Genomic DNA, 24,134 nt, shown 5'->3' with positions numbered 1-24,134 from the left:
CGCTTGAGAAGAACTTCAAGTTTCAAATCCTGTAGGTCCTTAAGTGCAGAGGCAATTGGCCACTTGTCGTCTGCTTGGTGATGGCCGCGTCCACCTTAGGACTTTTCTTCCAGGAAGAAGGTGGTCCAATGACTCCTCCAGTAGCGGATAAGCTTCTCCACAGCTCATCCTACTTGTAGACTGGCCTCTGGAGTGTCCCACTCCCAGGTCATGAGCTGCCAAAGCATCGGGTGGAAAGGAAATGTCCTAGGAGGAGCCCAAAGACCCGATAGGACGGGATCCACCGTGGAAGTCTCCGAAACCAGCTGCGGAGCCTCAATCCCTAGCTCTGCCAGAACATGAGGGAATCAGAGGAACAAGCTCATCTCGTCTAAATAATCTGAGCACCCGTGGATCATCTCCCTCCACCGGGACGGATCTTTCAGCTTCCTCGTCCACGTCCCCGGTGAGAGGGTCCCTGTGATGAGAGATCCGGCTGTTCGGCGAGCAGAGTCCCCGACTCGCCGCAGCCCCACGGACAGCCGAACCCTGGTGGATTCCTGACTGTCAGTGGGTTTGGAAACCTTCGCTGGCGGAGGCTCCAGCAACTAAAAATCAGCCTCTGCCTCCAGATATGCTTTGTGCAGTAAAAGCACAAACTGCGAAGAAAAGGGGTGCTGTCTCTTTAAGGCTCCCTCCGGGGGCAAACCCGAACCAGGAGGGGAAGCAGGCACCGAGGCCTGGGACCTCTCAGGACTCAGATTCAGTGGGGAAAGCTGCGAAGGGAAATCCCCTCCCCCCAAGCACAGCACTGAATTGGAGCGAGGAGGCTCCAAAATAGCCACCATTCCCGCACTGATCGGGAACGGGGCAGGCCGAGGCCTCAGAGTGTGCAGCTTCTTCCCTGCACCTCGGGACCGTGAAACAGATGTTCCGCTGCCACTCCCTGACGCCCCCAACGGGTCCTCACCGCCGGGAAGGCATCGGGAGCAAAGGCCATTGTGGGAGAGCCGTGCAGCCGGCTCCCCGCAGGCAGAGCACCGCGATCCATGCAGCATCCCCACACGGAGCTGAGCAGACAGAAGCAAAACACCAGTGAAGTAGTTCCTCTGGAGGCCAGGGAGACCTGGTAGCTAAGTGTTCTTAATTTTTTTTTTTATATGCTGCTCTCAACCAGGGGAAAGTAAAAAAAACGACCCTGGGATTAAAACTACCAGCACAGGTCTCACCAGAGGAATTTAAACGTCTCTGGGCTGCTAGGGGGAGGGACCGGCCCACCAGTAAATCCCCCTACTCACCGGTATAAGGGACCGGCTCCGGGTAAGCAGGCTCACAGGGTCACCAACCCCAGCCGTGCCTCTACCAAGGGGGATAGGCTCCAACCCCTTGGGAGGACTTGCACTCCTGATAATTACTGGTACTTTTTTTTTTTTTTTTTTTAAAGGTTGATCTAGCCAGAGGAAGATTTAAAGGTACAAAAACCTTCTAAACCAAAGGCAAAGAGCCCCCCCCCCTTTTTTTTTTTTTTTTTTTTTAAAGCATCAGGACCGCAGGTTCTGCCACCTTCATCTGCTGGAGACAGAGAAATAGTGAGGGATTGCAGGTGGCACACCAGTCTAAGAGGGGGTGCCTCACAAGTTTTTCTCTGCCTCCATCTGCTGGAAGGGAGTCATAACCCAGCAGTCTGGACTGATCCGGGTACAAACAGGGAACTAGCCAAAGGCACAGTAACTCCAAAAGGACAAAAAAAAAAATCACCAGGAAGAAAACAGTAATATTTCAAGAGTTTAAAACCCAGAATCATCAGGTCAATATTTTTCAAATAAATTCCCATTGCTCTCTTTGGGATAAAATCCACATTGCTTTCTGTTAGGAATGTGGATCACTGCCCATTCCTCACCCTGAAGAATATATGCAATATTGAGTCAGACCAAAGATTCATCAAGCCCAGTATCCTGCATCCAACAGTGGCCAATCCAAGTCACAAGTTACCTGCCAGATCCCAAAAAGAGTAGATTCATTCTCTGTTGCTCACCCCTAGTGATAACAGTGGCTTTTTAAAATCTACCTGGCTAATAAGGATTATGGATTTTTCTTCCAGGAACTTGTCCAGCACTTACCACAGACAGGCCGGCAGACAGCAAAAAAAATAAATGAAGCAGCTGGCAGTGGGTGGCATCAAAAGGCGCTTTCAGTCTCACACAAATCCGCATCTGTCCGCACACCACATACAATCCCACAACATCCCTCCCCGCCACAGTCACACACCCCCACTCTCCTTACCCCACCATACACTCGCACACCACACACATTCCTATACTTCCACATCCACCACTCACACCTCCACTCACCTGTTCCCCTATGTCCAACCACCATCCATTCCCTCCCCCACACGGTCCTACAGCCTCACCACACACATCTACCGCATATAAACCCACTCCCATCTCCTTAACACTCCTATGCTCACATCTCCTTAAAACATACAACCCACACACTCCACCTCCTCCCACAAATACACACCACAATACCGCCTACACCCCTTCCCCAAATCTAGGCTGGAAGGCATTCCCAAAGCCACGCCTCTGCATGCTTTCTCTACATTTTCTGTATATTTTATAACTGGTCAGACCTTTTAGGAACGGACAGATTTTATATCATCTTCTGGATACACAATACCATATTCTGTAGAATTCTGGCATGTTTAGGGTGTCACAATATTGCCAATTCTCACAATGATTTAATTTATTCAGAAATTCACTGAAGTAACAACTGACAGCACCAGGTCTCCATTTTGCTTCTGTGATCTCAATGATGTATGGAATTGCTCCCTATTATTATTTATGGGTCTTGCTTTCTGAGCCAATCAGCACTGGTTGCAGACACACACACTGGATCCAGTACAAACCAGGACAAAAAAAAAAAAAAATTCCTTGAGTTGTGGATTTTAAATCTCTGCATAAGCACTGAAGTCTGGAGGGAACATGAGCAGGGATCCTTCAGGAAGTTCTGAATCTTTGCACAGGCAGACGCCTCAACATGTTGAGATGTGGTATCGGATCGTTACGGGAGATGGGCGTCGGGCAGAACCGTGGAAAGGGTGCCCCTTGCCCCCCACCTGCCTCGGCGTGCAGCCAGGATGACAGGGAAAGAGCCAGCGGATAAGTGGCAGAGACGAGGTTATACAAAGGAAACTTTATTAGTGTATAGCATGTCACTTTTTCAACTATCGATCAAACAAGGGGTGCAATTATCACATAATTATGGTAATTACTGTACATCTGGCAACACTGGTCAGGGCTGAGTAACAAAAAAAAACAAAACTGATGAGGTTTGAAGAGCTGCTTCGTAAGCACTTCCTCTTTTTGAGTTCTTGCTCATTTTTATATTTCAAAACAGTAAAATGGACAGGTGGGTACAAAAATCAGAAAAGCAGAGGGGTAGGAAAAATATTTATAATTTTCTGAAAATGAAACTGGAAAATACTTTTAACTTGAGCGTAAAGTTGCTATGGTGTTGTGATTTGTGTCCAGACTGTCAGCAGTTCTCGTTCAAGAGACCCGCAGAGCAAACGGGCTCGGAAAGTGATGCGTCACTGCCCCCTGCTGGCAAAACGCAAGACTTGCAAGAGAGGCCCGGAGCCACAAAAAGACCACTACAGCAAGGGGAAAAAGTGTGTAAAAAAGATTCCTCTGGATTTATTTTAGAACTATTTAGGAGAAGGAAAAAAAAACCTACAAAACTCCAGTTTCAAAACATTTTCAAGATCGTTAACAACAACAACAAAAAAAGTACAGCTGCTGACATGCCAATTCCCCAGCTGAGAACTTTATACATACAGATTGCTTTGAATTTCAGTGGTCTTCATTAACGTCTTCATTGCCTCTGCGCTTTTAGATGTGTCCTAGCAAAATAAAAACAAAACATTGACTAAGCATTGCTGTAGGCAGCTCCTTCAAATCCCTTCACCTGCCCCTCACCCCGGCCAAGGACACTTTATTATGCTGCCTTTAGCATGTGATTACTATTTTAGTATGTATCTACTGCATCAATTTAAAATGGTCGAGACTGCTTTGAGAGTTTTGATTATTTCTAACAATTCTTATTCTTATATTGCCACTGTTACATCTTAACACTTAGTACCTTTCTTCATATTTTGTTTTGACAATTTTTTTTTTTTTTTTACATATTAAATAGGTTTGCTTTAGCACATGCATTACCATTGCTGTTTCAGATTATTGTGTATCAGGTTATAAGCTTCAATAATAATAAACTTTATAATGAAATGAAAAATGATCTAAAAAAAAAAAAAAAGTGCATGATTCTTGATAACAGATGCCTCCCACATGGCTTTAGGACAAAGACTAAGACAGTCACAGAGTGCCACTGCCTAAAAGTAAAATCTCATTAATATTCACCGAGGACAGCATGAAAAACCCGATTCGGCTGCAGCTCCAGGACCGGAACTTGCTCCCCCTACTGTAATATGATCATCCAAACCAGGAGCAAAATGGCCCATAGAGGAGATCGTCGCACTATGAATGTGTGCTACAACCTGAGGAGGAGTGTAGGTCATATCATATACCAAGGGCAGGTAGAGAGCATATGCAAAAGGATGAGGGGAGAATGCATGCGTGACAGACTGAGGGAACTGCTTGTAAAAGCAAGAGGAAGGAGTGTTTGTAGGTGAGAGCGATAGCCTGGACGTATGCACAACGACTACAGGGAAATGTATGAGAAAAACAAAGGTGTCTGTGTGTGTGTGTGGCATAACTTAGTTTTACTCGGGCACGAATAAGATACATAGCAGTAGATCCCAAATAGGCTTTCGCTAAATATGATGAACTTTGCCAACTCTTGCAGGCTTGCTGTTTGCAAGGTATGGGAGTGCAGATCTTCAGACTGAGCTTGCAGGACCTCCTGCAGTTTCCTATTTGCAAAGTGAGGAAGTGACTTGACAGCCATGACATGGCCAGGTGGAGATTTTAAAGTTTCTTTTGTTAGTTTTGGGGCCTTCAATTAAGTTCTTTTTGACAGTTTTCTTTTGGGCATATAATAAGATGTTAGGGAAAAGCCTGGATGTTATGTGAGCCCATTTGTGTTCACTTGTTTTATGTCATTTCTCACACACTTTTCCATTTTATTTCTCTCTATTGGACCCGTATTCTGTTATCAGCTATTTTGCATCTCTGCAATTTTGGTGTTATTGGGACTGGGATACCTCCCACAGCATTGACCCTGCGGACGCCATCTTACCACGGCCAAGCTGCCGAGATTCTGTGATGAAAGTAAAGGTCTGAAGGCTTCCACAGTGACAGGATCCAGTCTGGGAAGATCGGTGTAACACTGGTACAGCACCGCAGGGATCTGCCACACCTGACAATAACTCAGGACTAGGGGAAAAAACAAAAAAAAAAACAAATAGAAAGAGCACAGAACTCTACCCAGGCATGGCAAGCACAGCACCCCCGCTGCTGGCGATGGGGGGAGGGGAAACATCCCCGTAGGTCGTGCTCTGCTGGGGGCATCTCGCACGCAGGGCGCGGAGCTCACATGCACACGATGCACGTGGGCCGTGAGCCCTGCCTGTTCATTAGTGGGCAGGAGGGTGATCACACAAATGCAGCACACCAGGGATAGCATCTCTCCACTGGGAAGGAAAGTCATACAAGTACAGTTTGTGTAGTACCTCTCCGCTAGGGGCCACATACACACGTGACTTGCTGCGATGGAGGTGGGACTCTGCAGAGCCAGAGGAGATGGCTAGCCCAAGATGTAGAAGAGGACACTTTAAAGAAAACACTGGCAGAGAAAGGGAAGTACAGAAAAGAAATAATACCACTTAAGAAAGAGAGGGGCAGTTGCAAGGCTGCTTCTTTCATCAGGTGAACTAAGCAGTTACCTAGGGTGCCAAACTTTTGAAGGGCAGAGGAACCTCCAGATGTCACCTACCTACCTTTAAGGCCTAGCACCAGAAAAGGGAATGGATGCTAGATGGATGTGCAGGGAGGACACAGAGCAGACGTTGGGTGGGTGGGAGAGCAGTGGAGAGAGGATGCTGGGCACTACAAAAAGGAGGCAAAGAGATTGGGGTGAACGGGTAGAGAAGGATGTTGTGGGAGTGGGGGAGAGACAAGAAGAGAGATGCAGGACAGGGGGATAAGGAAGGGCTGCTGGGCACTCTGGACAAGGGGACAAAGGATGCAGGCCTTAGGAGAGGGTGAGAGAAGAGTGAGAGGTAGATGCTGAGCACGGCGAGAAAGGGGGATGCTGTGCCAGAGCTGCCACCAATAGGCAGCTGTGTAAGGGGGAGAGCTCAAAACTGAAGGTTCATCTAAGGTGCCTAATCCTCTTGCACTAGGTCCTGGGTAGCTGGGAATTGTAGTCCAAGGGAGACATGACCCAATGCCAGTCAGTTGCAAAATGGAGGGCAGAGAGAAGTAACAATCATTGGTGGCTCCAGGTGAATCTGAGAAAGAAAATGGCTCTCTTAGGGAGGCACTGCTGAGACAAGCTGAAAGCTACCACTCAGAGTGGAGATCTCTCTGTAAGAGACTACCAGGGAGGCAAAGGTCCAACAGGGCAAGACTGGGATAAGCCCAGCACTCCCACTTTCCTTACAGTTCTAACCCTTGTAAGGAAGCTGTGTGAGCCATCTGCTGGAGGTTTTAGCAGCTTGATCATGGACAGTAATAAAGGGCATTGTTTGCTGCAGGAAGCTGATGTTGGTTTGTGTTTAAACTCCCCCTGCTGTTCTTCTTTGAAATGACTCTGGTGCCTCAAGTGTAGCATTGTGCTGTTATCTCTGAAGGAAAATAAAGCCAGAGTTTACTGCAAGCTGCAACCGTTGCAGACATGCGGGCGTGACCTGTCACTTGTGCACAGCACTTCTATACTCCAGGGTAGTGGTAGTGAGAAGGGCGTGTGTATACCACACATACCTGGCATGCAGTGTCCCTCTGCTCATGGGGAGGGAGACGTCATGTCATTGGCAGCCTTTATTTGTTCTATTACTCCATCACTGCGAATTTCCAGATGCAGAAAAACATTCTTCCTCAAACACATGGGAGACCTCAGCACATGTAGAGGACAGCTGTACTGAATGGGTCACGTACAGCAGAAGGGAAGGACTTAGTCATAAGGGTTCAGCCCGCTCCTCTCCAGCTGAGGAGGTCATGCACAAGGGAGAGGGAAACTTGTCCTTGGCTGTGCAGGAAGGCCCTAAGCTTGGTCTACCAGGACTGTACCTGCTGCAGGGAAGCCATCCACTATATTCGGAGGTTCCATCAGAGGGCATAACGTCACATCCTGTCTGAATTCCTTTGTTTTTAGAGCTCTCAGGAATGGGCCTCGCAGGGTGTATGTGGATTCGGGAGTTTTGTAGAGGGCTACAGGACAAGTGGAGAGAATGGTTACTGTCAGATCCCTCTTCTGCACACTGCTGAAAACCTGCGAAAAAAAAAAAAAATCAGTGTCAGTCAGTCAGACTGCCAGATAATGGAACTATTTACAGAGCTAAAAGCTCAGTCAAGAAACTAGCTGGCTCCTGCAAATACAATGCAGGTTCTACCCCAGACAACAGCTCTGCTGGGACTCTGGGTGATGGGGCCCTCTTGAGACAGAGAGAGTGCCACAGGGACAGATGGAAGGATGCCCTGGATCCTGTGATAGCCAGCTGAGGTTCAGGGCTAGAAGCCAGTCCTAAGATAATTCAGAGGCTCACCATTCAAGCAAGATAAAAGCTGGGTGACATGAAGCCTGCCTGAGTAACCAAAGTACATCCTGAAACACTATAACTCTTATTAAATAAGGAGAGGGTGGGAGCGAGGTGGAGCTGAGCAGGTAGTGCAGAGGTGCACAAACCATCCAGAAACACGGAGGTTACAGGTGATGGTTCACAACTACCCATATATTCACTCCACTTCCTAGTGTATTTATTTAAAACATTTCTAACCTGCTAGTCCTACAAATACTTGCTCCTAATATAAAAGGGTCACAACACAGATCTGGTTTTTAAAAACTCCACATTGAAAAATGGGCAAATCTCTGAACATGGCTAACCTGCATAGCTTTCCTTCAAGGGCCTCATGCACAACCTTTCTAAAAGTTGTGAGAAGACCGCCCCCCCCCCCCCCCCCCAACCACTGGGAACCCCATTCCTCACACCCCGACTTGGAAGGAATGGTGTGGGGCTGATGCTGGCAGCTGCGGTAGTAGCAGGTGAGCGCAAGGACCAAGGTGGCGCATATTCACAGGGCCCACCTCCCACACAGAAGGGGACGAAGCCTATGAGCAGGCACCGGTCCGGTCCCCTCACTCACCGTCCCCCCTTGCTCTCGCTCTCTTGGATGCATTATCATCCACCTGTGAATTAATTCAGCTGCTTTTGATGGCAACATTTCTGGTTGCCGACTTGTCGCGCACTTCATGTGAGCAAGCCAGTGCCGGCAGGCTGCGGGGGGCCAGGAGGCAGAAAGCGCATCTTTCAAACACTGCTGCTGCTCCTGCCTCTTCCTGCAACCCACTGGTTACCAGCAGAGCACTCACAGCCACAGAGAGGAAACCGAAGGGAAGAGCTCGTCTTTCACTCCTGCAGTGTGAGAGGAAGTGCGGCAGGGGGAAGAGAGAAGGAGGAAGGGAGGAAGGGAGGAAGGAAGGAAGGAAGATTTGGGATCATGGGATGGGGAAGCACAAACAGACCTGAGGAAGGTAAAATAGGCTACAGATGGGAAAGATGAGGAAAAGGCAGTGGTGAGGTGCAGGAGTAGGAAGAGGAGAGGGAAATCTGAGGCGCACGAGAGTGCCAGAATCCCCTTACGTGCATCCTGGGGAGGACCCAACAAGGTGGGTCTTTTCCCCGTTTCTTTCAGTTAATCGGATTCCACTGCACCTTCCCCTTTCAGGGTCAGCACATCTGAAGAGTATAAATTTGGGGGCTAGTGCACCTGAAACGTCACATCCCTAAGCACCGTGTCTCTAGGCAAACGTTCATCTAATATCTGTCCAACAATACAATTAAGTAGCCCCAGGCTGCCCACACTGGGGGCGGAAATCAAGCACAGTCAATCGACAGATGGCATCATGTGGCTATATATTAGTCAGTGCATCATGAGACCCCCAACCAATGAAAAGGCAGCTTTAATAATGCCCGCTGATATCACAGCATGCTACAGCCTCACCAAGAATTTCAATTATTTTCTTACATCCATAACCCATCATATCCAAACATGAAGCTCACAGACAAAACCAAAATACAATTCAGCCAATCCAAACAGTACAAAATATAGAAATAAACAATCACAAAATCCCATAAGTAAAACAACAAAACCAACAGTAACCTGATAAGCAGACTGCCAGGCATCAAGAATAAGCAGAGAGGAAAAGCTAGGTCTTTACGGCCTGGTGAAAAAGGGAATATTGCTCTAAAAGGCGAAGGACCAGAGGCATTGAGATCCACAGCGGATGAAAAAAAAGCATGTCTGCATGTTCTCTCAGAGAGGGGGGGCTGCAGGAGAGCAGAGCATCATCATCTGCTTAGGAGTACAGCTGTACAGACTGCCAGGGATTGAAAATCAAGACCAAGATTTTTAAGTGAACTCAAGCAGATACTGGAAGCCAATGAAGGTTGAAGAGAGTTGGGCGCATGTAATCATACAGGGTAAGGCTTGCAGCTGTACACACATAAAAGTATGATTCTTTCCCATTTTTTAAATAAAGCGTGAGAATTATTTTGACTCTACAATAGCACACTGCTGGATGCTCATTCAAAGATGATGCTTCCTGGTACTGAGGGGGCTCGGCGTTCTCCCAGCACCCCTGAAATTCCTGGAATGCCCCCACCTCTCTCACCACATGCACCAAGGATCAGCTTTACTGGTTTTCTTCATTTTAAAGATCTCTAGATGTCACAAAAGTGCTTTTTTTTCACATCACAATCTTCCACCTAAACTCAAGACCACACTAAACACTAGACAAGATGCTGTTCAAATATGAAAAGATGACTTTTTAAAATCATGCAGCAGAAAGAATGCCAACATCATAATAGGTGACAGTGCACATACAACACCATGTTCATCAACTTTGAAAACCAAACAGTTACATGTTGAAAGAGTTGCTGCATAATCCAAGTCTCCTGACTTTAAGAAACACGATTCATGTTAAACCAGTTGCTATATATAGTCAATAAATACACCCAGGCCACAGCCCAAATCTTCCAATCTCCCAACATCAGTTGATGTTTCATCCTGGGACAGCAGTCATGTCAAAGAGTCATTAGAAATTACCCAGGTTCATTGCTCTCAGTCACAAAAACACACCAAAATGTATGTTCCATACTTAACCCACGGGGGATCACTGTCTTAAGGTGGTAGATCCACCTTTCTTCATGTTCCTACAGAAATCATGCAGAATCACCCCCACGCCAATCCAGTTCAAATGGCTCAATAACACCGAATTGAAGAGAGTCAAATGAATGTCCCAGTTCCATAAAATGGGAAACCAATGGAGCAGAGAGTGTCTGGTTCTTTATACAGCTTCGATGTTCAACGATAAGGATGCAAACTGTGCACCTAGTTTTACCCATGCAAAACATGTCGCAAGGACATTTGATGATATAAATGGCACACAGTGCCTTGCAGTTAGTCTGGGAATGCAAACGGATAGTGTAAGCAGTAGGTGGTACTGTGCGCTAGAGTCATCCAGCATGTGGTTCCTGTTCAGTTTGTTACATGGGCATGCTGGCTGATTATCACAGTACCTTCTTCTGGTTACATTATCCAGGTGCATGCGACATGATTGCTAGACCAATGGATCAATCCCTTGAATTCCACATGGTGTGCGACATCATCAATGGGCGTGACTTCTGAATCATGGCATCTTTTAAGAATCTGTTATGTGGAAGGCAGCATTTGATTCAGTGAGACAGGTATCTGTCTGAATTTTGGCACCGTCTATATTTTGGTTCTGTCCCCTGATGCAGCCCCAGGATGAAATACTGGTTGATGTCAGATTGGTAGATTTTGGACTGTGGCTTGGGTACATTTATGACTATGTGTTTATTTATTAGATATTCCATCACCTCGACAGGCCCGTCTTGAAATTACAAGAAAAAGAGCCTTCTCAGTTACTGGTCTGGTAATGCATTACCAGACTCACTAAGATCCATACCCAATTTGAATAATTTTAAAAAATCCTTAAAAACATATTTCAAATTGCATTTAAAATTACACCTACCAAATAACAGATCCAAACTGATTCTTCACATTTACTTATATGGCACCTTATATTTTAATTTTATATTTTACATTATGCATTATTTAATTTTTACTAGAACTATGTTAGTTGTTCTTTATTTTGAATAGTTTATTTTAACTATACTTTTTGTAACATTATGGCCTTTCTTTTATCTTTTCTTTTTATTTTGAATTTAATTTTAATATACTTATGTAAACCATTTTGATTAAACACTGTTTGTAAAAGCGGTATACAAATAAATAAATAAATGTGTGCTTCCTAAAGTCAGGAGACTTCAGTTATGCAGCAACCATTTCCACACAGAACTGTTCTGTTTTTCAAAATTGATGAACATGGTGTTTTACGTGCAATTTAATTGAAAAACTTTCACATTAGTGGGGGATGACAGAGAAGACTGGCAGTGCCTGTGCTTGTACTGTGACTGGCTGACACCCTAATTTTAACATCATGGTTTATTCTTGGGGCATAGCAATAACTGATACTGTATTGAAAATATATTGGTCTCTTCTATCATTTTGTTTATATGTTTGAGACAGAAATTGGCACTTTTCATTAGTCACATGATACTGCCCCGATACACCTTCTTGCTGGATTTTACAGCATTTATTAGCTACATGGAGAAGCCTGTGCTCAGTTCGGCAAAGCTACATTTAACCAGAGTTCTCGCTTACCTTTTCGGGCCAGTGGAACTGCTGATCTTCAGCCACGTAGCAGCAGCACAAGCAGAGGATTACCTGAAATGCAAAGAGCTCGGCATCAGAGACCATGAAATCTCAGGCCAGGGACAGCCGATTCCTGACCGTTCACACGAACTACGGAGGTGTCGCCAACAGCTCCACCGCGTCCCCTCAGCAGCAGGGTTAAAGTTTCTATCCTCCCTGCCTGCTGTATTTAATTACTCTCCTGTTAACTATATATCATAACAATTGTTCCACGTAAACGTTACTGTTTCTTGTAAACCGATATGATGTGCAAACGGTTATCGATATATAAAAGCTCTTAAATAAAAAATAAACTAATTAAAAGGAGAAGGCGGCGGAGAAACTGGTGACGAGTCTGTAGCAAACGTGGATAAAAAAAAATAATGGGGAGGAAAGTTTTCAAAGCAATCGACAGGGAATAACCGTGATTTACGCACACGTCAGAAGACTGCCCTCCCTCCATGCAGGGACTTTCAGCTGCATTTAGAGGCGGTGTTCCCAGGTCAGGAGGTGGAAAATAATGCACATGGATTGCATTTTCAAATATACGTGCATTATCTTCCACGGAAAATGAAGGTGCAAATATATAGTACCCTTGGCAAGTTTCAAACATGGATCCTTTCACTTTGAAAACAGGTGCAAAATGTACCTCTTCACTTTGTCTAAATTTGCTCTCCCCCTTAATGTTTTTTAACTTTCTACATTTGCATCTCCTTATATTTGCCTTTATGGTTTTTTCATTTAATTTATTTTTCTCTTTATCAATTTTTACAGTATTACAAGTACAAACTTTTATAAGCAAATGGGATACAACAACCAGAAATAAATATTGCAATTCAACATTTTCTCTCTCTATCATCCTGTCTTTATGTGGTTTCTCATTTCTCCTTAACCTCTATATGCCCACCTGCTTCCTTTTTCTTCCCAGTCCTGGGCAAACAGAATATCCTCCTGTCTGTAACACCCCCTGCACACACACACACACATATACTTCTGGTCACTGCATCCTCCCTGGGTCCCCTCCCCCTCCCTGTCACGAGGGCAGTGAGAGTGATGAGCCTTCCGTACATAAGATCATGAAAAATGTAATGCTGGGTCAGACCAAGACCTACTGAGCCCAGCATCTTTGTCTCCAACAGTGGCTAATCTAAGGCACAAGTACCTGGCAGATCCCATAACATAGATCCAATTCCTGTTACTCATGCTCGGGGATAGCAATGGCTTTCTTTAGTCTACCTGGCTAACAATGCATTATGGACTTTTCCTCCAGGAACGTGTCCAACCCTCTTTTAAACCCCGCTATGCTCGTAGCCTTGACCACATCCTCTGGTAACAAATCCCACAGCTTGATCGTGCACAGAGTGAAAAAATGTACTTTCTATGATCTGTTTTGAATCTGCTGGTTGTTAGTTTCATGTAATGTCCCTTTGGTTTTAGCATTATTTGAAAGGGTAAATAGCAGCCCTTATTTACCTGTTCCACCCCACTCATGATTTTATAAAACTTCTATCATGTCCTCTCTCACACATCTCGTTTCCATGCTGTAGAGCCCCAGCCTGTGTAGCCTCACATCATAGGAGAGATGTTCCATCCCCTTTATCATTTTTGTTGCCCTTCTCTGTACCTTTTCTAGTTCCACTAGGTATTTCTTGAGATGGGAAGACCAGAACTGCACACAATACTCGGGGTGTGATCGCACCATGGCTCTTATGATATTTTCTGTTTTATTCTCCATTCTGTTTTGGATTGTTCCTACCATTCTATTTGCTTTTTTGACCACCACCACCACACCCCTTTGTTCTTTCCCTTTCTCTCACCGTGGGACAAGAGATGAGTCGGTAGAAGACACAGGAAGAGGCTGCTGGGTGCAGGTCATTGCTGGGCCTAGATTCTTTGCATCTCTCGTTCCATACCTTAACATAGCCAGCAAGTTCCCAGCCACCAGAACTCAGGACACAGGAGGAGAGAAATCCTGCAGACAGAGAAAAAAAAAACACAAAACCGTGTGAGAGCACGGTTCCACTCCTGCTTAGGAATAAAGCTTTATAAAGGGTGCTGCATCTGTGCCCACTGAGGGCCCAATGCAAAGGCAGAAAGTAAAACTCTATTATGGAGGCATGCTAGGTGTCAGAGGACTGTGGAGGCAGAAACAAGGACTGATTCCATTGCTTAGTGGCAGTCTTGGGCACTGCCATGCAGGAGAAATGTTTCTCTTCCCCAGGATGGATGGATGCTGTAGAGGCAGCAGTCACAGCTCTTGGGCGATTTTCAGTCACTGCTCAATAGTGACACCTAGTGGCTAGACCTGGGGGTAAGGGGTGCATGTGTGTTTGGTTTTGGAGAGTGCGCAGTCTATGAGCAATGGCTGGGCTAGATACGGAGAAGGGGGAATTAAAATGGGTGGAAAAGCCCTTGAGTCATTCCAAATGAAGGCTCACGGCCTCAGGTAACATCACAGCCTCAGTTCCAGTTGAGATGAGAGCCTAAAGGGCTGGAGTAAATTGCTGGATTCAAATAAACAAACAATCTAAAACCTTCCAGATCAGATCCCATCCTCCTATCTCTACACTGATTCCCATGCCACTGGCATGTAAAATACAAGACAGCTTTCATTTTGTAGGCTAATGGCAATGGGGAATTGGATTTAGACAATAACCAATGAAGGCCCAGACATGTACGGTCTGGGTAACTGATAAGCATGGGGGTAACCTGTACGTCACAGCAGTTACTACCCTTAACAGAAGGATTATTACCCTTAACCAGTTAACCTTGATGCTTCTGATGCAAATGCAACATCACTCTCCGCTTTGACGGCAGAGGGGGGAATTGGATTCAGATGACAATCAACATGGGCCCTGACTTTTATGGTCTGGGGTACTTATTTAAAACTTTTCTATACCGACATTCATGGGGATATCACATTGGTTTACATTGAACAGGGGAAACCATTAACTTTTAGGAGATGGAAATTAGAAATTTATACACAGATATAAGGGAAAAAGCACAGGAATGCTTCTACACCCAAGTCCATAAGCAAAGCACGTCAAGCAGCACTGTCTGAATTTTCAAGAAGATTCATCACCCAGTAAAAGTGTTGCTAGCAGTAAGTTTTTTATGGGTTGGTGATAACTGCACGGAGCAGCGGTTGCTACCCTTAAGAAAACCATGGGAGTAACCTGCACAGCGCAGCGGACACTACATAAGAAGCTTGCCGGGCAGACTGGATGGACCATTTGGTCCTTTTCTGCCATCATTTCTATGTTAATACATATTCTCATTTTAACTCAGAAAACCTACGGTTAAGTGCTTTATGGTGCATTTACCAGCCATCTTCATTGTCTGAGGTCAGCAAATAAAGCCCTTTTAGAGATTCCATCTGTAAAACAAGCCCATTTAGTCGCGACCCAAGATTGCGCATTCTTGGCTGCCGGTCCACTGCTGTGGAATTCACTTCCCAAAGAAATCAGGCTAACCTTGGATAAGGCAAGATTTTAAAAAACTATTAAAAACCTTTCTATTTAAGGAAGCATTTAATCTTGCATCAAAGTCTCTTTGCTGAATTCTGGAGTAAGCAGGTCAAGCATTAGTTCATGTGTCAAAAATGGTCACCAGAAGGCCTGATCTATTACATCTTATTTTTATTTTGGATGTCTTTGGTCTAATTATATTTTTTATGAATGTATTTTTGTAACCCACTTCATACCTTGTAGAAGTAGGATCTAAAATTTTTTAAATAAGTTATTTTAAAGCTATAGCTAGCAGCACTATACCTACTTAGCAACAGTGCGGTGTACCCACTCAAAGACTCTATAGTGGTATTCCCACTCACCATTCTACAGCGTTATCCCCACTCATCGGCGCTATACTCACTATTAATGCTGTACCCACTCACTAACAGAGACTCTATAGCGCTATCCCCACTCACCAGTCTACAGCGCTATCCTCACTCACCTACAGCAACTCTAAACTGATCTGTAGCCAATATATCAACTCCAACAATTTGTGTTTTAGTCACCACTGTAACAATTGACCTTGAGATCACGACTTAAGGCTGGATGGCACCTGGGGATAATACCAGGAAGCATTTCTTCTCAGAACAGCCTCCCAGTGTGCAGGTGAAAATGGTATTAGCACTTAGCAAAAAGGACAAGCAGAGACAGCAAAGCAAAGCTGGAGATCAAGTAGGGACAGCAGAGAGAACGAGAAAATGATTTACTGTGAGATTTCTCTACCTTGTCCCTCCCCCCATGTGAAGCCTGTGGAGGGTATTTTAAACCTGCGCCAGCTTTTTGTGTGGACCCTTCGCCCATGGAAGATAATACACACTGAAATTTCCTCCTTCTGACCTAACACGGCCAATCTCTGCCCAGGGACTCGCCAGGTTTCATATTTCTGTCTGCCCCATATTTCCTTCTCCTAGGGATGGGATCTTTCCTCAGTGCGCAGTAACATCGCCTGCGGTTTTACCAACAGTTCCGATGCCAAAAACCATACACCCCAAACCAGAAGGGTTCTGAGACAACAATTTCCACCCTTCTTGGAGCACTGCTGTCAGCCAAGGTCATTAGCATTTTTCAACAAGTATCAAAAAACCGCTTAGGGTCCATAAACACAGAATGGGAAAAAAGCCTTACTAGATCCAGCTCTGAATGTGATGACTTTTCCTAACCGCAATGATCAGCTGGAAGCTTGGGTAGGAGAAAGAAGAGGGAAGGTCAATTGTACTGAAAAATTATTCAGTTCCGATGAGGTATTTTCAATACGTCAGAGCTGAAAAGTGTGCCAAATCTGCATACATGCAGAGAGTTTTGACAATCTTATGACAATTCATCTTTGAGTTGTTCAGATACACAAAACCTGCTTATTCCTACACCAGCACCCCCAGCAGAAGAGAGTTCAGGGTTCATACAATTTTTATTTTCTTAGTGAATCTTAAACAAGATCAATATTTTCAGAAGTTTATTAAATGGCTCTTCAAAACACAAATTACAAGGTAACAAAGTAATGACAGCAGAAAAGGACCAGATGGCCCATCCAGTCTACCCAGCAAGCTTCTTATGGTGGTCACTGCTGTTCCATGCAGGATACCCCCATATTTCTCTCAAGCGTAGTAACTGCTGCTCCGTGCAGTTATCCACAAGCCTTATAATAAGGGTAGTAATATTTACAATCAAAACCAAGCTACTGTCAAACCCACAAGCAGGCCGAAACAGTAAGAATCATGGGAGAGCAGGCGTCCCATGTTGAGGGCCCGCTCTCCCAACGCGCACCCAGCCACCTCTCCTGGGCATGCGATTCAGTATTTAAATGAGGGGTCGTTCTAATAAGGAGGTGCTAGGGACATCAGCCTGTCTCTAGCGCCTCCTTATGAGGTAGAGATGGCTGTCAGCAGGTTCCGACAACAGACACTCAATTTTACTGGCGTCGATTTCCAAACCCGCTGATAGCCACGTTAGGAAAACGGATGCCACTAAAATTGAGCGTGTTTTTCTAACCTTCTGACTGGCAGGCAGATTTTTAATTAATTTATTTTTCCAACAATATCGCTAGGAAATTAAGTTGGAGGGTGTACAGAAAAGTAGTATTTTCTGCTTTTCTGTACACTTTCCCGGGTTACTCAGAAATTAACGCCTGTCCTTGTGCAGGCATTAATTTCTGAGCATAAATGTGAGGCTTGGCCGCATATTCTATTTTCAGTATCACAGGGATTAACTAATAGCCTCAACAACATGCATTTCCCATGTGATGAGTGCTATTAGTTTTCGGGTGGGGGGGGGGGCAGGAGGTTGGCCGTGCGTTTTTGCCACGCTAAACCCCTTACAATATAAGGGGTAATAGTCGCACGTCGAAAACGCACAGCCAATCGCGTGGTAAACGTGCATGCAAGTCCCTGTTTGCGGCATTGCGTGCATCCATGCGTCATCGTGAGGGGACTCTGCAGTGGATGCAGTTTACTTTTGGTGCAGATTTGGGAAGTGTGTGTTATAACTATTTTATAAATGTTTTGGTCGAAGCCTAAATTAGGTACTGGAGGCAGAAGGGGAAGAGATTTCTGTGGTGTAGGGGCATGGCAGATATGGGATGCAGGGTGATAGGGTAGGCTCTAGAAGGGGTCAAAGGGGAATGGGGGTCTTGTATGGCTAAAAGGAGAGGTGGATTTTGGACATCATCATGTTTTAATATGGCAGTCCCACCATAGATGCTGCCTGTTTTTATTCAATATGACACCCCTATGATCAGTGGCCCTCCCTATAGTTTCCATGGTAGAGTAGTGACAAGGATTATTGCTTCTAGTAGTGTTTAGAACTCAGAACATGGAATTCTATGGACCCTGAATTTTCTACTGATTAACGCAAGGTCCATTAGAAATAAGATGGAGATATTACATGATCTTATTCTGTTATGACAAGTTGATTTACTATGTGTTACAGAGTCGTGGTTGAATTTATATGATGACGTATTAAACTACTTATGTCCAAAAGGATTTACATTTGTGAACAGACCTCATCTAGGGGAGAAAGGTGGAAGAGTTGTACTGCTATATAGGGAAAGTGTTCAGCTGAACCAGTCTATTGGACAGGAGGTTAGGTTAAGAGCAGACCTGGGCAAGGGGCGGCCCGCGGGCTGAATCCGGCCCGCCTACGGTCTGAATCCGGCCCGCCCACTGCTGAGAGCAGACAGGGAATGAGGCACGCTGCCTTCCCTTGCAGAGGGAAGGCAGCAGTTCATTCTCCCCGATTGGCCGGCCAATCGGGGAGCGGAGAATGAACTGCTGCCGGCCAATCGGGGAGCGAGGGAGCGGAGAATGAACTGCTGCCGGCCAATCGGGGAGCGAGGGAGCTGCCGGCCAATCGGGGAGCGAGGGAGCGGAGAATGAACTGTTTTTTTTTACAGCGTCCGGTGGGGGGAGGGAGTGACTCGAGCGAAGGCACGCTGTCCGATTGGCCGGTGCTGGGCAAGCCTTGCCCAGCACCGGCCAATCGGGCAGCGTGCCTTCGCTCGAGTTTCTTTCCTACATACCGGTATGTCACAGTTCCGCCTTTCGTGGTCTTTTTCAAGGGTCCCCAACCACCGGTCCGCGGGAGTTTTTTTCCGGTCCGTGGCGCGCGCTCCCGGTCTCTCCCGCTGCCGTTGCCGCTGGGCTGTCAGCACGTTCAAGCCCAGTGGGAATGGCAGCGGTGTTTTCTGTGGTACCCGCGGCTGGCCTTTTCTTCTTCCCGCGCCTGCACCCCCCTCCCGTGACCCGGAACAGGAAGTGATACTCGGAGCGGTGCGCGGGAAGGAGAAAGAGCCGTGCCGCATCGGCTGCAGCGTCGGTCCCCGAGCAATTAAAGCAGCCGGTAATCGAGAAAGGAGACAGCAGCAGGAGCCTCCCGCGGCCGATGGGATTCTTCTTTCTTGGCCTGCGGGGGCTGCTGCAGCTCCCATTTGTGCTCGGGGGGGGGGGGGGGGGGGAAGAGGAAGTGAGTAAGAGAGAGTGAGTAAGAGAGAGTGAGAAGCAGCCAGCCAGCCTGTGTGTGATTGACTGGTCAGAGAGCTGATGTGTGTGTGTATGTGAGAGACAAAGAAAGTGATTGCTCAGGGAGATGACTGATGTGTATGTGAGAGTGTGAGACATTAGTCAGGGAGGTGACTGGTGTGTGTGTGTGTGTGAGAGAAAAAGCATGGAAGTGAGAAGTCTGGGTATGTGGGAAAGCATGAGCGTAAGAAGCCTGGAGTTGTGGGAGTGAGAAACCTGGGTGAGTGTGCATGCATGAGAGAGAGAGACTGCTTGGTAAGGAGACTGTGTGTGTGAGAGAAAAAGACTGGTGTGTGTGAATGTGAGAGAATGTGATTCAGGGAATGAGAAGCCTGTGCACGTGGAGAGTGAGCATGGAAATTAGAGAGACTGGTGTATGTATGTGTGTGTAACAGAGAGGAAGTGATTATGGGAATGAGAAGCCTGTGCATGTGAAGAGAGTGAGCATGAGAGTGAGAAACCTGGGTGTGTGTGAGACACAGCATGGGAGGGAGAAGCATGTATATCTGAAAGAGAACTTGGGAGTGGGAAGTCTGTGTGTGTGTATGCATGAGTGAGATCAGGTGACTGGTGTGTGTATGTGTGTGTGAGAGAGAGAGAGAAAAAGTGATTATGGGAATGAGAAGCCTGTGCATGTGAAGAGTGAGCATGGGAGTGAGAAATCCGGGTGTGTGTGAGACACATCATGGGAGGGAGAAGCCTGTATATCTGAAAGAGAACATGGGAGTGAGAGACTGGTGTGTGTGTGTGTGTGTGTGTGAGAGAGAAAGAAAGTGATTTTGGGAATGAGAAGCCTGTGCATGTGGAGAGAACAAGCATGGGAGTGAGAGACTGGTGAGTGTGTGTGTGAGAGAGAGAGACAGAGAAAGTGATTATGAGAGTGAGAAGACCATATATGTAAGTAGAACACGGGAGTGGGAAGCCTGTGTGTGTGTGTGTGTATGGCATGAGAGAAACTGTTCAGGAAGGTGACTGGTGTGTGTGTGCCAAAGACTGTTTGGGAGATGATTGGTGTGTGAGACACAGAAACTGGTCATGGGGGCATGACTGGTATGGTGTGTGTGTGTGAGAGACATGGGCACTAAGGAAGAGGACCATAAGTATAGAGCTTAGCTTCTACTGCTGCTTCTGGTGTGTGCCACGGCCTGCAGGGAAGGGGAGTAGGAGAGCTGCTGGAGGGGGTAAGTAAAGGTGGCTTTAAGTTTATTTTTCTTGACTGCCATTTTAATTGTGTGATGTCTGCTTTTTTGAAATATTTTATTGGTGTTTGGAGAATGTTTAATAGTTTTTATGAGTTTTTAATTGTTGGATGTTATTCTGTTCATAGCTGTTTTGAAACATTTATTCTGCTTATTAGTATAGTTTTACAATTATTTCTGTGTGGGGATCTATAGTGCTTGCTAGTTCTGTTTTCCTAATAAGAGGTGTATTGGTTTTTAGGACCTGATTTAATATTTGTAGTGTTGCCTTTTCATAGATAGGGTTGCTCCTGTTTGAGTGTATTCCATAATACAGGTGTAACTGTGTGCGGATTAGTTTATGTGCATTACTACAGATCCTGGGAGTATGTTAGGTCGGTTCTGTGTCTGTTACCGAGATGAGATATTTTGCTAGCATGTAAGCGTTTGTATCGGTCTTATTTGTTGTGTTTTCTCAGAGGACATGCATTGGTGGTAAACTGCTGTCTTTTCATAAGTAGGGCTATTGAGAACTGAGTTAATTATATTAGTCCAGCCCTCTAAAACCATCCCAATTTCTCATGCGGCCCCATGGGAAAATTAATTGCCCACCCCTGGTTAAGAGGGTTGAATGTTTGAGGTCCTTCAGGGTGAAAGGAAGATTGGAGTCCTATTGCTCTATCAAGCACCCTCAAAGGAGAATGGTATATTTCATGCATTATTGGAGCTAATAGCAGAGGTAACGTTACTGAAAGCAGATTTGCTCGTTTTTGCCAATTTTAATATACCCATTGATTGTACTTCACAAAACTAAAAAACGTTTTGGGTTGGTTTGTTTTTTTTTAAATGAAGAATATGCTGTTATGGGGTTTTCTCAGGTTACTGACTCCCCAACCTAAGTGGCTGGAAATGCAATAAATCTAATATTTTATCAGATCTATTAGCAAAAATTTGTAACCAATCATTAAAATCATCCATTGTACCTGAAGACTGGAAGGTGGCCAATGTAACCCCAATATTTAAAAAAGGCTCCAGGGGTGATCCAGGAAACTATAGACTGGTGAGCCTGACTTTAGAGCCGGGAAAAATAGTGGAAACTATTATAAAGAATAAAATCACAGAACATATAGACAGACATGCTTTAATGGAACACAGTCAACATGGATTTACCCAAGGCAAGCCTTGCCTCATAAATCTGCTTCATTTTTTTTGAAGGGGTGAATAAACGTGGACAAAAGTGAACCGGTAGATGTGGTGTATTTGGATTTTCAGAGAGTGTTTGACAAAGTCCCTCGTCAGAGGCTTCTAAGAAAACTAAAAAGTCATGGAATAGGAGGCGATGTCTTTGTGGATTGCAAACTGATTAAAAGACAGGAAACAGAGTAGAATTAAATGGTCAGTTTTCTCAGTGGAAACGGGTAAATAGTGGAGTGCCTCAGGGATCTGTACTAGGACCGGTGATTTTTAATATATTTATAAATCATCAGGAAAGGGATTATGATGAGTGAGGTTATCAGATTTGCAGATGATACAAAATTATTCAGAATAGTTAAATCACAAGTGGATTGTAATAAATTGTAGGAGGACCTTGCGAGACTGGAAGATTGGGCTTCCAAATGGCAGATGATATTTAGTGTGGACAAGTGCAAGTTGATGCATATAGGGAAAAAATAACCCATGCTGTAGTTACACAATATTAGGTTCCATATTAGGAATTACCATCCAGGAAAAAGATCTAGGTATTTTTTACATTGAAATCGTCAGCTCTGGGTGCTAGGGCAATCCAAAAAGGCAAGCAGAATGTTAGTTTAAGTTTAAGAGCTTTCCGTCATTAAGTGTTTAACCATCACAATGGTTTACATCAAGGCACAAAATAAATTACAATATGAAAGTTAAAAGTGCCATCATATTACATCCGGTTACAGAGTAAAAACATAAAAATGTTAAGTACAGTACAAAAATCTTAAGTCTTAACTAGGAAGGGAATGCCGAATAAAATGGAGGATGTCATAATGCCTCTATATTGCTCCATGGAGAGACCACAATTCTGGCTGCCGCATCTCAAAAAAAGATATATAGTCTTCTCTCTTTTTTTTTTTTTTTTACTTACCTGTTGAGTACAGCGATGATCTCCGGCTGCTGGGAGAGAGAGCTTTCGATGTCACCGCCGCGCTGGGCTTCCTGCACCCACTGCCTTTCAGCTGCTTAAGCACTAAAGTCCATGCCAGGAACTGGCTACTGGACCAAGGCACACTTCTGATGGATCTCGGAAATCGCCTCAGGAATTCTCAACTGGGGCAGGGGTATCACAGCAGGAGAGCGGGGGTTCAATTTTTTTCTCCAATTTAAATACAGAATTTCTCTTTCCAAGAAGTACAGCAATCCCCATATGTATGTCCACCGTCTGCTGGAGACGGAGAAATACTAGAGGGCTGAGTTCACTGCAGGGGTGTATCTAGGGTGACGTCAGCTGGTCCTGAGCCCATCTGGCTACAGGCTAGGAAAGCTAATTTTAGGAGCATCACCCCTTTCTCTGAGGCACACTTTACAACTAACTACTTTTACCAAGCAGACGACCACTCACCAGCCGCATTCTCTCCCACGGCCACAATGAAGCGGGTGCAGGGAAGGCGCTTCTCCGGGGAGTGCTCCAGGGCTGCGGTGATATCCGAACTCCAGTGCACGTGGAGCTCCCTGTCACAAAAAGAAGAAACGGAGTTATTTGTACCGAAGTCTAAGCTCGGGACGTGCAGCTGTCACGGGAAGCTCCGGTGCAGCACATCTAGAGGATTGTTATATTGTTGGTCCAACAAGTTCCACATCCTGCTCCAGCTTCCTCCAGGCTCGGGGGCCTGCTGTAATGCACACAGGCAGCAGTCAGGTTGCAACAGGGCAACTCCTTCCCCCGGATTCTTGTACCTTTCCTTTTCGATTTCTCTCCGGATTTCCAGGTCTTCCTCCTCCTCCTCCAGCTCCTCGTCGTCATCATCGTCCACAGCCCGGGAAAAACCCGATAAAACCTCCCCAAAAAACGTGGCCATGACTCGGGAGAAAGCACCACATGCCGCAGGGCCCTGTTCCGGGCCCGGAAACTGCGTGCAACTACTCCTGAGTTCCGCCGGTACCGCTGTTGGGCCTACGAACGCCTCAGACTCCGGCGCTTCCGGCTTAGGCGGGAAAGAACAGCGGCAACCGCCAGAGGGCGCCCGCGCGCTGCAGAGCGGACGGCTTCCTTTCTTACATCTAGCCTGTGACTACTATTTTCAAATGGGAGTGTTACGGTCAAAAAACTACCCAACCCATAATAAATAAACAGCGGTCAAAAGTAGAATTACCTTTTATACACTAACCTATACTACGCTAAGTACTTCAACGTGTTTTCTTTTAGCAAAAGCAGCAGTGCGCGAGAGGCTAGAACAGTTGAGGGCCGGGCCGAAGAGACACGATGTCCCTCATTTGCATATATGCTAGCTCCTGCCAGTGAATTGCCTAATCACTCTGTGTATA

The 24,134-nt window shown here is 45.6% G+C and overlaps 1 protein-coding gene across 1 annotated transcript; it reads right to left on the bottom strand.

Annotated features, from left to right (window-relative positions):
• Positions 1 to 3,156: 3,156 nt before the first annotated feature.
• On the bottom strand, positions 3,157 to 23,845 carry PSMG1 (proteasome assembly chaperone 1). Its single transcript, XM_029578993.1, has 7 exons — positions 23,547 to 23,845; positions 23,212 to 23,321; positions 13,748 to 13,902; positions 11,901 to 11,963; positions 7,224 to 7,425; positions 5,233 to 5,369; positions 3,157 to 3,880 (listed from the first exon to the last, which is right to left on the bottom strand). The coding sequence occupies exons 1-7, from the start codon at positions 23,666 to 23,668 to the stop codon at positions 3,806 to 3,808; spliced, it is 864 nt and encodes a 287-aa protein (XP_029434853.1). The 5' UTR covers positions 23,669 to 23,845; the 3' UTR covers positions 3,157 to 3,805.
• Positions 23,846 to 24,134: the final 289 nt, after the last annotated feature.

This window comes from Rhinatrema bivittatum, chromosome 15 (assembly GCF_901001135.1).
Source record: "Rhinatrema bivittatum chromosome 15, aRhiBiv1.1, whole genome shotgun sequence".
In the NCBI taxonomy this organism is placed as follows: Eukaryota; Metazoa; Chordata; class Amphibia; order Gymnophiona; family Rhinatrematidae; genus Rhinatrema; species Rhinatrema bivittatum.
Note: the sequence above shows the minus strand (reverse complement) of the source record. Positions and strands in the feature narration are given on the sequence as shown.

What these genes read in the sequence shown, in the direction of transcription:
- PSMG1 (XM_029578993.1), bottom strand. Translation starts at nt 23,668, where the DNA reads ATGGCCACGTTTTTTGGGGAGGTTTTATCGGGTTTTTCCCGGGCTGTG. An exon ending in GACTCATCTCTTGTCCCACG is followed by an intron (nt 11,964 to 13,747) that starts GTGAGAGAAAGG and finishes TTTGCATTTCAG; the next exon opens with GTAATCCTCTGCTTGTGCTG. An exon ending in ATCTCGGCAGCTTGGCCGTG is followed by an intron (nt 3,881 to 5,232) that starts GTAAGATGGCGT and finishes TTATTTTGCTAG; the next exon opens with GACACATCTAAAAGCGCAGA.